Source organism: Cyclospora cayetanensis, unplaced genomic scaffold (genome assembly GCF_002999335.1).
Source record: "Cyclospora cayetanensis isolate NF1_C8 unplaced genomic scaffold, CcayRef3 CcayRef3_contig_1, whole genome shotgun sequence".
NCBI lineage: Eukaryota > Apicomplexa > Conoidasida > Eucoccidiorida > Eimeriidae > Cyclospora > Cyclospora cayetanensis.
Genome location: NW_020312036.1, coordinates 68,915 through 82,839, shown reverse-complemented (window position 1 = coordinate 82,839; position 13,925 = coordinate 68,915). Strand labels below are relative to the sequence as shown.

Here is a 13,925-nt window from a genome sequence, read left to right as displayed (position 1 = left end):
GTGGCAGACGCACCAATCTGAGATGGTGACGGGGCTCACTGTCGGCCTAATGCAAGGCACCACCTGAACGCGTAGCTGTAGTGTTGCCGTTTACTTGCAGCGGGGGTGGGCGAGGGGGAGCGCTTCGCGGGGTAGCATCTGCGCCGGATTTTGGCGGGGTTTTTGGCCTAGTTGGGTGCCAATTTGTAGGTACTTTTCTGTGGGGGCCTGAGGACGTCTCTATGAGGTGCTCACATGGATGCTTCATCCCTATTGAACATATCTTAGTCAGCTAGCACCTTGGGATTTGCTTGGCCAGCTAGCTGAAGCTTCTACTTTTCCCTCTGTGGGGGGACACTTGGCCGTCAAGCGCCCTGCAGTGCGTCTATTGACTGTGCATCTGTACGCGAAGCATGCACATATCTGCCCAGCGGCCTCAAAAGGTTCCGTGTACCGTAAGAAGGGCGTCGGAGAAGGAGGAGGCGCGTGATGTGTTGGAGAGAGACAGAGAGACAGAGAGAGAGAGAGAGAGAGAGAGAGAGAGAGAGAGAGAGAGAGAGAGAGAGAGAGACAGAGACAGAGACAGAGACAGAGAGAGAGACAGAGACAGAGACAGAGAGAGAGACAGAGAGACAAACAGACAGACAGACGGACAGAGACAGCGAGAGAGGCACAGAGAGAGAGAGAGAGCGATCGCGTCTCAATAGTGGACGTGTATCTGATAAATCAAGGACTGCAGTCCTCTCCTTCCGGTGTAGTGGGGGGGAGGTGGTGAGAAAATGAGTTTTCTTTTGCTAGGCCAAGGCTGCCATGACCACGGTTACTGACTGCATATTGATTCGAAAGGCATGATACAACGCTATACCAAAAGGGCACGGCATTAGACGTCTTTCCTCTGCAGTACGTGCACTGTAGCTGCAGCTCTTGTTGCTGTGCGTTTTGGGGACTTGCCCTTGCTCTTTAACCATGTATCGTAGTCTCTGTCGTTGGAGTGTACATCTACTGGGGTGTCGTTTCGCTGCATTGCGCAAGCCCCCCGTGATGAAGAGCAGACACGCTTCCACATCAGGAATCAAACGTTTAGCAGGTTTTCTGGAGGCACAATATCTCCTCGCAATTTCGAACCCAAATATGCTGAGACGCTGCTCCTTTGCAGGAAGTGGGGGCTTGAGTGGCCACTTATATATTCCCATCTAGATCCTTCCACTAGGAAACACTTAGCTTCAAACTTAATACGAACTAAACGGACTTTCAATACTTTATTGACTGCCAGCTAAATACATTCAGTGTACTAGAGAATGTTAACCTAGCCCGCTGCACTGGTGCTATCTCTCGCTCTTTGGGACGCCTCTGCTTCTCCTGATCGTTCTGAGTGAATGATGCGTAGACTCTCCTCTGACTAGCTGCCCTTTTGGGTGCTTAGGAACCTTATCTGCCAATGCGTGCACAATGGACCTACACCTGTGGAGGAGTTGCAAGTAGCGTAGTCTGCCAGGGGCACAAGAACACGTCTTTTTGGTTACGGAGAACGCGAGAGAAGATTCAAGGGCAGAGCGCACGAGTGTGTTGTCCACTGAGAGGCGTGGACTTATGGATCGGAAGCGCCCAACACAAAAGATCTCATTGGCGTGGGCTCTAGGATGGGTATATGTCCCGCATGGTACCTATGGACCACAGAATTAGGAAGGCATTAGGCAGGGCTGGTGGCGAAACACAGAATCCTTCGAAAAGATAGTATGAAGGCATTAGGTGCATATTCACGATCTGTGCACTCAGGAGTACATACACCGTAGCTGCTGGAGGGAGCAATAAGGGGGAGTTCAGGGGCACAGTTTTCATGATTCTTACACGAAAGCGGCAACTGAGAAGGGCAAAACCCCCAAATAGATATTATGAGAAGTAGGTACTTCACTTGGATTGACTATTTGTTTTTTTTATATGGTATCCTGGACGAGGGCCCCCCAGCCGAGCCGGCGGCGCTGTGGTTGGGTCACGGGTACTCGGGGGGCCCCCACAAGCAAGGGGCCTCTCACCCTACAGCTAGGCGATTTCTGGACACATGGGAAAAGTGTCTAAATTCTGCTTTTCAATAGCAGGCTTTGTCTGTAGGGCAGCTAACTGCGTCGGCGCTGACTGCGTGTGATGCTCTTGTCTTGTGGCTGCTTCTGCAGCTGCCACCGGTCCATTGGTAGAGCTCCGGTCGGTGTACGTGCAACCAACGACTATCGTCGCTAGTTTTCTGCAGCTCCTTTGCGGGACGCTGCCCCAACCGTAGGCAGCTGCATCTTGGAGCCCTGAGCCGCAAACCGTTAGCACCCGCGTTGGAGCGGCTATTCGCAGCGCACCTCAATTAACCGGCCAGATCCTGTCTGCCACTATAAAGAACAGGAGTTCTTCGGGCAGCTCCTGCCTAGGACAGGGGATTTGGTCTGCCAGGCCTCGTAGCGTAAGGCGAGGCAGGTCCCCCTGGCAGCAACATTCGCTGCCGTGACGGCGCAGGCAGCAACTGCAGCAGGAGGCCCCTACCTGCAGCCATTGCCGCAGTGCTATACTCACTAGCGACACCCATGGCAGCGCCCCTGGCAATAAGGGACCTGAGTCCTCTATTCTTTCGCCTGAAGGCTCAGGCACGCGAAAAGAGGCTGAGGTTCTCCAAGCCGAACGGCTGCATCCCCAGCCCTACTGGCAGAAGCGCTACTCGTAGGATCCCTTTTAAAATTCTGAATCTTCGATCGTGTAGTTATTTTCTAGAGGCGGAAAGGAGGCAGGGAGGGAGGGAGGCCGCTGCTGCTGCTGCACTTCCGTGCAAGTGCTGCTTGTTCCGTCAACTCTATGGGGGATGCACGGTTGTTCCTGCGCCTTTCTCAGGGCAGCAACGCCTGCTGTCTTTTCAGGCAGATGACGACGACTTAGGGGCACTATCTCCGCAGCTCCCCCCCCGCTGGGTCTGTCTTTTGAGCCCCTTGAGCCCTCTGTCCATTAGAGTGCCATTTCAAGGCTGGCACTCTTCGGTAGAAAGAGCTGAAACTTCATGGGCGTGTTTTGCCGCTGCAGGTCGATGCCCTCGAGGAGCTGCACGATGAAATCGCTCACATCAAGGAGAGGAGTCCGTCAGGGGATCCCCATTCATTTGAGGGGGGGATCAGGGAGTGTAAATTTGCTTGCGAACGAAATTCGTGCTAAAGTTTCATGATGCTTGGGCGCGTGTTGGATGCCAGCGGCTATTGCTGCAAGCAACGGCCAGGGCCTGCAGGCGCAGCACGAATGGTCTTTATTATGCTTCACTTATTTGTCCAGTTGCCTGCATATCCCTGCGTACCAGTGTATAGATATATATGTATGTGTATGTGTATGTGTGTATGTGTATGTGTGTGTGTGTGTGGGTGTGTGTATGTGGGTGTGGGTGTGGGTGTGTGTATGTATATATATATATATATATATATATATATATATATATATACATACATATATATGTATATATATATGTATGTGTGTGCATGTACTTTTATATCTACATGCATGCATGCATGCGAATCTGCATGCCGCCTGTGCAGTGGGTCAGCTGCAGAAAGTGCAGCAGCGGCGCCTGCTGCAAGTCTTTGGGGATTCATACGGAGAGACAGCTATTGGCAGAGAAATCGAGAGTCAAACAGCAGCCCTTTCGCAGGTGCGCTTTGCTCTTTTCTTCTTTGTCTCGACCCAATTGGAGATTACCTATTCTAAAAAATATTATCCTGCTCTCCGCTTGCCCTTTGTGTGCTGCTGCACTGTGGTCGACGCACCGTCAAGTGCATCATGTTTCCGACTTTCCCATGTGTGTGACACGCTGTCTTGCAGGTGTCTTTTGCCCCTTATCTGCTGCCTCCAACGGCTCTGTGTCTCTGCCTTTGTCGTCTTGCCCCTTTCTCGCTCCTCAGCACTCCTCTTCAGCTTTAAAAGGCCGCTGTGTGGCTTCGGCTTCCAGTCCCCGCCTTTGTTGGCTGTAGCATCCGTCTGGAGCCTGTGCCTCTTCCCATTGCCTGCACAGTTGCTTGTGCAGAATTTTTTCCACGCCCTCTACCGCCTTTGTCGGTTCTCCACGTGCTCCATTCGTCTCTCCGCAAGCCTAGCCTACTCCTCTCGCTCCTGACTTCTGTTTGGTGGCTCTCTGCTCTGCAGCTTTTCCGCAGCTGCGAGGCGAAGTTGCAGCAGCTATGCCCTCGGGAGTCTTCCGCGGGGACGTCTCCTGATTGCGTGATGCAGCAGAACGCACAGAAGGCGGTGGCGCAACAGCTGCAGGGCCTGACGCAAACCTTTCGGCAGCAACAGAAGGCTTACTTGGAAGGTAGGCTTTCAGCCAGAAGATCTCCACGGGAAAACGGGGAGCCTCTAGGGTCGAAGAGGTGTGATGGGATTGCAGGGGTAGTGATAGAGTCGCAGGGCATGCGGTAATCGAGACTTTACGAGCTGCACTGCGACTAAGAAAAGAGCGCCTTCTTACGTGCATGCCTCCTCCCCCCTTCCTTCCTTCCCCATGTGTCGGCTCCAGCGCTTTTTGATTGCGTCTGCACTACAGAAATCAGGAGACGCTGCCAGGGCAGTGAGCTCATGCAAGATGCGCAGGAGTCCACATCGGCCTCTCAACGAGTGAGCGAGAAGCCCTCCCTTCGCACTTTCTCCCGCCTTGTTCTCTCTAACTGCGTGCGTGCCATCTCTCATGCAAAGGCGCTTTTTGCACCTTGCGGTCTGAAATTTCGACGAGTCTCGCGCTGCAGTCCCTTCCATCACCTCCCAGAGTCTCTGCTGCCTCCAGCTCCTTCGGTGGCTGCTTTTCGACACGCTGTCTAGTGGCTGCCCTCGCTGCCCTTTTACCTGTCCTTCGTTCTTCACCAGGGGTTTAGCGACGATTTGACGGTTCAGTTGGATGTTCTCGAGTCAGAAACCGATGTTCGCCGAGAAGTGAGGCAGCATCACAGATGTAGCGCCCATAGGATGCTTAGACCAGATATATACATATATATATAGATAGATAGATAGATCTCTCTGTGCTTTCTGTAGCGTGTAGCATCCTTTGCGGCCGCCTCCCACCTCTACCCATTGCTTCCAGTCTCCTCTGCCGATGTTTAATCACGGGAGGCTGCGGCTGTCCTGTGTCTTTGACGCCTTTCTCTCTCTCTACTTCTTGTCTCCTTTCTGCTTGTGTCTCTGCCGTGGAAGGCTGCGCGACCGCTTCTTTATGGTGCATCTGTCCAGACGGGGACCCCCTCTAGTTCCCCTACGTCCGCCTCTCTGCTCCACCTCTGCAGTGCAATGTTTCCCCCTGTAGCAGTCTACTCGACAGCCTCATGCCTATCTTGATAAGCCCTACCCTGCCATCTCCTTTCCGCTGCTCTCGCCTTACTCAGTGCGTGTTTTTGGCCTCTCGAAGGCCTCTCAGCCATGCAACACTACCCACACCACTTTTCCTCTCCCTTTTTGTTTGCTGTCCATCTCGCCTTACACCCACGAGTCTGCCTGCGTCTGCTTCCGCCCTCTCCCCGCACAGGAGATCACAAAGATCGCGCAGTCCATGGCAGAGCTGCACCAGATGTTCAGAGACACTGCGACCCTCGTTATCGAGCAGGTATCATATAAACAGAACGAAAGCCTCTAGTGCCAAACGCGTATAGAGTTGTCGCTCTTAGCAACGCGCCCTAGTTGAAGCTTCAGCAGGGGGCCTGCTGTCACCACAGCCCTTTGCTCCCGTGAATTCCCTGGGTGAAATCACACCTGTCTTCGCACTCCTTGCATCCTGCGTTACGCTGACGCCTCCTGGAAGCCTCGCCTTCTCACCCCTCTCCCTGCTCGCGATATACTTCTCAGAGCCTATCGATAAAACCCCTGCTGCTCCTGCCCGTCCCCGCCGCTCGCTGGCCTCCATGTTTCGATTCTCGCCGCATTAGCCCCACTTGCAACAATCTTTTTCGCAAATTATTCTACTTCAGGGCACAATTTTGGACCGAATCGACTACAACGTAGAACGGGTGGCACATCAGTCTGCCGAAGCGACGCGGGAGATCCGCAAGGCAGAGGAGAGCAGAAGGAGCGGCCTAGCCGCGAAGTGCATCTTTACCCTCTCAGCTACCATCTTCTTCCTCGTAAGCAGCGTTTCTGCCGTCTTCAGGAGCTCTGTTGCTCTTCGCTAGGCCTCCCTCTAGGCACATGTACTCACACACGGGCCGCATCTCCTTTGAACGCATTCATGTAAATATCTTCACACTGCTGATCGCGTCTTGCGTTGTTTCGGCTCTGTGTGTCCACCTCCCTCTTTCCTTCCATTCTGCCCTCCCTCTAATCTCCGTAACTCTGTGCTCCACTCACTTTCTGCGACTCACCATATCGCTGCATCCCTGAGGTGCTGGGGTCAGTCTTCAGGGGGCACATGCATGTAGGGAGAGCAGATATTTACCTGGTGTGTAACGCACCTCGTACCTTCCTCGTTTCCGTGATTTTATCAATTTGGCTCTTAGTTGGCACAGTTACCCATCGCAGCTGCTGGATTTGGCTTTGCAGCTTGTTCTCCTCATCATGAAGCACACCTGATAGGCTTCTGAACTCCTCAGGAGGGGCCCCTGACGAACGTGTTGAGGGCCCCCGAGGGACTCGCCAGTCTGAAGTGCTCAGGACCCCTTTGCAAGGGGGCCCTTGAGTTTGTACAACAATACATGCTGCACAGAAGACGCTTCTCGAACCTGTGAACTGCAGAAAAATTGCAGAAGGAGGACTTCTGCTGAACGCCTCTCTAGCATGTGTCTGTCCTCTCGCCGTTAGCCTAAAGGCTTTTGTTAGCCTTCCATGCCCTCGGCCCCAGTATATGCATAAGCTTTTTATCGCTATCTCGATCTTGCTCTCTCTCTCCCCCACGCTCCTTCACCCGTTATGGTCAGTCTCTCGCCCCTTAACTTATGCCACGCTGCTACTGCTGCTTCACAGGGGCATTGCACTGTGTTCCCGAATAGAAAAATCCTCGTAGAGATTAAAAGTATCCCTCATTGTTGCCATAAATGGCTTGTATTTTTTCGCGTCTTGGCGCTGCTGTCGCCTTCCCGCACCACGAGAGCAACGCAAATCTGATGAGCCTCAACAAAAGGTCCATCGAGGACCTTTCCCCCTCCTTGTAGCTGCGGCTGCGCTGCGGCCTTCGGATTTACAGGCTGTACACAGCTTACTTGCTGGTGGCATGCCTCTAAAAGAAGGAGCTGTTTGCTCGGTTGAGGCAGAAAGAAGCAGAGACTCACCTTATTCAACAGGAAACGCTTGCTCTGCCTTCAAGGTGATTGGAGAGAACGTAGAGTGAGGAATTCCTTCCTGGTGTAGGAGCATACAGAAGGGGAGTTCCTGTATTGCCTGGTTGGCGTAGGTATCTAGCTAACCGAGTCTGCATGGAGGAGCGGACGTGCATGCTCAGAGGGCACGAGAAAGCAGACCAACAAATGGTTTGCCCGAATGGCCCCAATGCCTTCTGCCGGTTGATCCTTCGTTACGCTATTAGTGAGCCCTTGTTCAGGGGACTGCTTCATGGCCTTCTGCGTCCGGTTAACGTTTCCAGTGTGGTATTACTTTCGACTATGCTAAATGTATTTTGTCAAGGACCAGTGGAGAATTGGCTGTTTGGCTGGGCTGTTCGTCTGTTGCTTCCAGCGGAGCTTGAGGATTTAGCTCAATAGGATAGGAGTGGGTTTTCAATGCCTGTGCGCTATGAGTTGATGCGCGCAGCTGGTACGTTGGCTGTCTCGGTCCCTTCACGCAGGGACGGTGTGGTGTGGGGAAGGACAGCAGGGAGGGGGAGAAGGCTCTTTTGCAAAAGCACTGACCAGCAATTTATCGCGCTTTCATTGGGTTGTGGCTAAGAAAAGGTCGCCTTGGGGAGGCTCTAGGAGAGGTGGCGCCACCCCTGTGCCACGAGGGCATGGGCACAAGTTTATCTCCCGCTGTGGGAGCTGTACAGAAAGCTGCTGTACGCTACTCTCCTTCTCTAGATCTGGGATTATATGCCGTGTGTTCACGGCTGAGTCAAGGAGGCACTCGTGTGCTGTTGGCAGTCGTGTGCCCTACTACGGGAAGCATCAGGGGGGGACTGTGTGGTCTGGTAGCAAGTGTGCTTTTCACATGGCAACAGACAATGACCAGAGCTGTTCTAAAAAGAGCTAGCGCACATCATAATTTAAGCGGCTTTCAATATCTTTTGCTTTGTGGCACTAGAGAGTACCTTAAGCCTCCTCTTCGTGCAGCTCTGACGCTCACAAGCGCCTCCTGAGCGGCTTCCGGACATGAGGAAAGTAGCCGGACGAAAAACTCCTCGTGTGAATTTCTGTGAGCAGACAAAATTTAGACTTATAAGGACGTTTTGGTTTTCTAGATTCACCTTTTCTGTAAGAACGCCCCTCGATGGTCCTCCCCAAGTGACCTCGTGCAGCCATCGATTGCCACGGTTTCTAGCCGCTCGTAGTCGCTTGCTCTAAAGCTATGTGCAGAGTACCTACATGAAGTTTGGTATAGAGCTACATAATTAGGGTTAAATCAGTAAAGTTATTGGGAATTTCATTATGAAAAACGAAAGGAAACGACGAGGGCATAGAGAGCTTGTTGCGGCGCCACCCGCGCTACGCGACAACCACACGCACCTCGATGCCCTCTCTATACGCGCGCTCTCTGTGCAGGGAGTGCAACTGAGGGCTTCATTCTGCCCATTTTATTTTCTTTTCTAAAATTATATCAGTACCCCTTTTTATTTGCCGCTCTTCCTGGCGAAGGGAAAGCCCGCTGTTTTTATACTATATACGAGCACACCCCGGCTTGCTGTAGTGCCTGCTGGCCTTGCCGCTCCTCGCAGGAGGGGGCTTAACGTGCACTCGAAGAGCGAATGCAGCATTTTTAATTCTTTTTATCTGCGTTAAATAAACAGTTTCTAAGTTTTTAAGGCTCCCTTCCTCTCCTTTTCCTATATTGATTTCTTTTTATTATCAGCCGTGCAGGCGGAATTGGCCTTCAAAGTCTCCCGCTTGGCCGTTAGCAAGGAGTCATTTGTCTTGCCTTGAAGAGCGCACAGCACTCACCCTCGTCGTCCTTCTGCCTCCTCCACGCCACTGCCTTTTGCGATGGTGCCTTGCATATTGCTGTAGCTGTCTTCTGTTCAGCCCAAAAGGCCATAATCTCTGTCCGAAATCTTACCTACTGCGGTGTCTGGCAAGGCGCACTGCAGAAGGCCCCTTTGACTAGTTGATAGCACCGGCTGTAGCGTCTTTCCTCATATCGGTTCCGCGTCTTTTTATAGTTTACGTGGGGCTGCGCTTCACTCGGTTTGCTGGGGACCTCCCCATACTAAAACTGCGGCTGCTTCCTTGGAACGAACCACCGAATAAGGCTCTCTTTCCCCATCACTTTTTCTGTCATCAGCCCCTTCTGTTCAAGCACAATGGCACGGCGAAGCAGGAGGTCCTGTGCCCACAACAGCGCTAACTGCAATGAGCACAGCCGTACCAGCAGCAGCGTCAGCAACACCAACAGCACGGGACTTGTCAACTTACAGCCTTCAAATGAAGAAAATACAGGGCACATCCACGGCATAAAACGGTTCGAGAGGACCATTTCCAACGTTCCCGATGGCCACATGTCCAGTCGTGATGTGATCCTTGCACGGGAGGTCAGATTCGCCTTGCTTCCCCTCCTTCAATGTGCTTGGGGCCCTTCCATGGCACCCCCGCCGGAGAGACAAGCGCTGGTATGAGGGTAACAAACAATCTAACGGAACGCGTTGCTTTGCTCTCGTTTTTTTTGCAGATAAAGCCACAAGAGGCGAACTACCCACAATACCTTAGGGAGAGAGCCATCAGTGCCCTCATTGAGCTCGAGAGAAAAGCATATAAGAATTTCGAGGACGCAGTCGCCCTCGCTACCGCTGCAGGTATGGATATACCTTTCACCTTTGCAGCACTAGAAACAACAAAATGCGCTCATGCACGCTACAGAAAGTACAAACACAGCGTGTTATACGTCCTAAACAGGAAGTGTCCTTTCAACATCCCGTCCTCTGGGGCAGGTTCCGCTGAATGATCTTTCGAACGCACTATGTGCACTTGCTCGCTGTGCCAGCAAAAGCGACGGATGCTCTTCTCGACCTCTCCGTCCAGGAAGACTTTTCTGGTTCCACCACCTTTGCAGACCAGCAGGTTGGACTAAAGTTTCCTGGGCAGATACTCCTCATGCATATGCACAGGAAATTCCAGAGACTCCTGACGACCTGCCATGTGGCTAGTACTTAGACTGCAGCTTTTTGACTCTAGGGTGCAGGTTTTTCTACTCCGCCGTATTGAGCCTATTGTTTTGGAATCGTGTGTGTGCGCATTGCGGCAGGTGATGGGACAGCCGTCTGTTTCTTCGGGAAGTTCGCAAAGCTTCGACGGCTTTCTCTTGGAGCTTCTTCGCCTCCTCTCCCTCGATTTCGCAAAGGATATGGAGGGTCACCAGAAGGAGCAGAGGCAGCCGCAACAGCAGGAAGATCCACAACAGCGAGAGAAGACTCTGCAGCGGCTGGACCTGTTGCAGCGTCTGGCCTCAACCGAGCCACAGGAGATCAAGGAAGCCCTCTTGCTGCGGGACACAGGCAGTGGCGGGGCAGTTCCCCCCAGCCTTCTGGAGCGTCTGGGAAGTGGAGAGGATCATGAGACGCTGCATCTGTCCATGCTACACAATCTTTCTTCCCTGAAAGAGGCCCCTCCTACGCAGAAGCCGCCAGCAGGCAAGGGGCCCTCTAGAGGGACAGCCCCTGGGCGTGCCAAGTCCGCCAAAGGAAAGAAGAAGACAGGCGTCAGTAGAGTTCCCAAATCCATCAGTGAGCAGCTGGCGCAGCAGGAGGAGGCCAGCGAAAATCTTCACCTTAGTCTCCTTGAGCGCATTGGATCTCTTACAGACCTCCCAGACGGAGCAGGGGACAGTCAGTCTCTACACCTCTCGCTGCTCTTCGGCAGAAGCCCTTCACAGAAGGATGTCGGTGTGAAGGATCAGATCACTAGCAAGCAGGACACTAAAGACCCTGCAGAAGTGCAGCTCAGTGGCAAAAAAAAGGGGTCACAAGCCCCTGCAAACATCCCCACCCAGGAACATGGGAAGCCCATCAGTGAGCGACTCCTAGCTGCGGACGCTTCTCCGTCGCCTGCAAGTCTGAGGCGGCGAGAGGCCGCGCAGCAACAGTTCAAACAGACAGCCCCTGGGAGCAGCAGCAGCTGCAGCAGCGGCAGCAGCAGCGCAGATTGGCTGGATGAGGCCCCCAACGATTTCCAGGATATTGAGCTCCAAAGCCCAAGGAACCTTACCACAGGAAAGCAACGTAGGGGACGGCGAGTTCCCAGGGAGAGTGCCCAGACTAAGGCAGAAAAAACACCGGCTTTTTGTGCAATGCACATCCTGCCGCAACAGCAGGATCCGCAGCAGCCGCAGCAAGAGACAGCTGCCACTAGCTCTAACACGTCAGCTCTTCGCTGCACCTCACCGATGCCCAGGGCCAGGAGACCAGACAACCCTACTGCAGAGGGCCCACGCACACTCTCCGCGCTCCAACCGGCAACCCACATAGCAGCAACTGGAGTGCCTCAGCCTCAACCTGCAGCAGCAAGTGTTCCGGCTCGCCGGCCTGCTTCTGCAGCACCTCAGAGTGACCTGAGCCCCGAGATCTTCTGGGAATTATTTTATGCAAAAACCACTCGCAAAACGATGGGAGCACCATCCTCTGGTGTGGAGCGAACCCAAGCTGCTGAGAGCAACCCAGGTAGACCCTCCACTTGCGGACAGAGGGGCCTCCCGGTGACTCAGAAGAAGCATGCAATGTGGAGATTCATTGACTCCGACAGCTCTCTAGACATCCCCTGCCCGAAGGGCTGCGGTAGCAGCTGTGAGGAAATGCCGTATGAGGCGGACACGTCGGCGGCCTCCTCCACAGAGAACGTGCAAATGGCGCCTCCAGCTCCCCTCATTGTGAAAGGAACCCCTCTCGTCCAGCGCCAGCGACCTCAGCAGGAGCAACGGCAGGCAACGGTGCCTGTACAGGGCCCCGTAGATTCCAATGGGCGGCCCCCTCTTCTCCTTGAGGGCTCCATGCTACTGATGTCTTCCGTTGCCTTCCAGGATGCCGATATAAACAACACCCAAGTGCAGCAGCAGGGGTCGCAGCAAAGGCAAAATCCGCATCCGCAAAACCCGCAGCATAAAACTTTGGCGAGACCGAGTTCCTCAAAACGGAAGCATCGTAACCGGAAGAGGCGCTCATGAGGGTGCAAACAACGTTAGGTGGTCTGCACTTCGAGCCTCCCTCCAGTGCACAGCACTGGGCAGAAAACTGCGTTGCCTCGTCCTGTTACTGCCCTTCTCTTCTCCTTTTTACCATCGCACCTCAACTAAATCAAAGTGAACTCACACATCCGTTTGAGGCTGTACTCGCCCCTTCGTGAGAGGCCACCGGAGACACCGGAGGAGCCCCTCTTTTCTACCTGCTCTTACGCAGTCAGGTGCGGCTGAGAGTCTTGTAGAGCTCTCGTGCGTTTTTGTGCACTTTTGTTGCCAGCTAGATGTGCCACGCTGGGAATCAAAAAGCCAGCCGTAGAATTTCCCCTTTTCGGCCCCTGCAGCGGGGAACTTGAAGAGTCACCGTACGCCGATGCGTATGCCTACAACGGCCTTCGTGGCTATTCACGCACAACCTGATCTGAGACATCTACGCATCTGGCCTACTTGGCGGTCATTCGCCTGCGTGTATGGGCAACTGCAGTAGCGGTGTGAAATTCTATTCGCAATGCGAAAAGCACCTCAAGCGGCCACTTTTCTTTCAGGTTGCGCCACACGCAGCCGGGAATGGGTTTAGGAGAAGACAGGGACAGCGAGTTGCTGCTGCGTCTGTGGCTTTTTTACTGCTAGTAAGCAGTTTTTTTGTGGCTGTACAGGCAGCTAGCGGACGGCTCGTACGTGGCTCCACTTGGCTACCAAATGTGGACAGTCCCCCTTAGCCCTTGCAGGGTTTCCCAATGCCTCTAGAGAGCCTCAAGCTAACACACAGCGGGGAACAATTGTTGTTTGCTTCCTAAAATATGCAGGGCAAGCTGTAGTCTGCAGACCCCTGATGCGACTGGCTAGCTACATCATTCACGTGGTCAGTTGGAGTCCGCCTCAGCAAGTCACTTGGTTGCCTATTGGTCATATATACACCCCTAGAGTCCGAGCAGCTACAACCCACAGTGAGACGGCTCTCTCTGAAGGCAAACAAAGAAAATTTTTGGCGCGGAGATGCAGTCCACATAAGAAACCTTTCGTCAGTCTACCAAGGAAGGATCGAAGGCTAGATGCAAAGCCGAAGTCCTATTCCTACTCGCTGTTCGTGCATCGCAAGTTCAACTTGCAAGTCCAAATAGCAATATTGCTTAGGGAACGAGGCGCTTTTTGAACAAGGCGACGCATTGGCCAGCTTGGTAACCGTCTTTGTAACCCCAAGACTACCCTTAGTCTTGCCGTGTGTGCTGGCCTGTATACCTCACCATGAATAAAGACAGCAAGCAATGCACGAACTGAGCTAGAGAGGCCTTGTAACTAGCTACACCTTGTGCATCCTGAACTGTCGAGGCTCATCTGCCATTTGGGCAGTGCTGTCTGAGCACTGCTCGTCCAAGTAGCTGCAAGCAGCCACAGTTTTGTAGGGGTATCGTTGTAGCCCTCCTACAGCCCCTGGCATTCTGAAGACGCTATAAGGGGCTTCACGCCAACAGCAGTCTCGCTTGATGCAAATATCCACGGAGGATTGACTTCTTGATGCCAGGCAGCTGAAGACTATCCATTGATTCTCTGTTGGTTGTGGAATACCGTGCTTGCTGCCCTCTTGCAGAAGGCAGCGGAGTGCCTTGGCTCGGAAAAGGCAGCGAGGGAAGAGACAGCGAAAAGATGTGGGT

At 53.3% G+C, this 13,925-nt stretch overlaps 1 protein-coding gene across 1 annotated transcript; it reads left to right on the top strand.

Moving 5' to 3' along the window:
- Positions 1-556: 556 nt before the first annotated feature.
- Positions 557-12,261, top strand: LOC34621440 (zinc finger CCCH domain-containing protein 13; the record flags this gene model as incomplete). The annotated part of the gene is made up of 4 exons (XM_026335011.1): positions 557-676; positions 9,784-9,901; positions 10,090-10,166; positions 10,351-12,261. Coding segments are annotated over 4 exons (2,226 nt in total), but the record flags the coding sequence as incomplete, so codon positions are not given.
- Between the last annotated feature and the right edge of the window lie 1,664 nt (positions 12,262-13,925).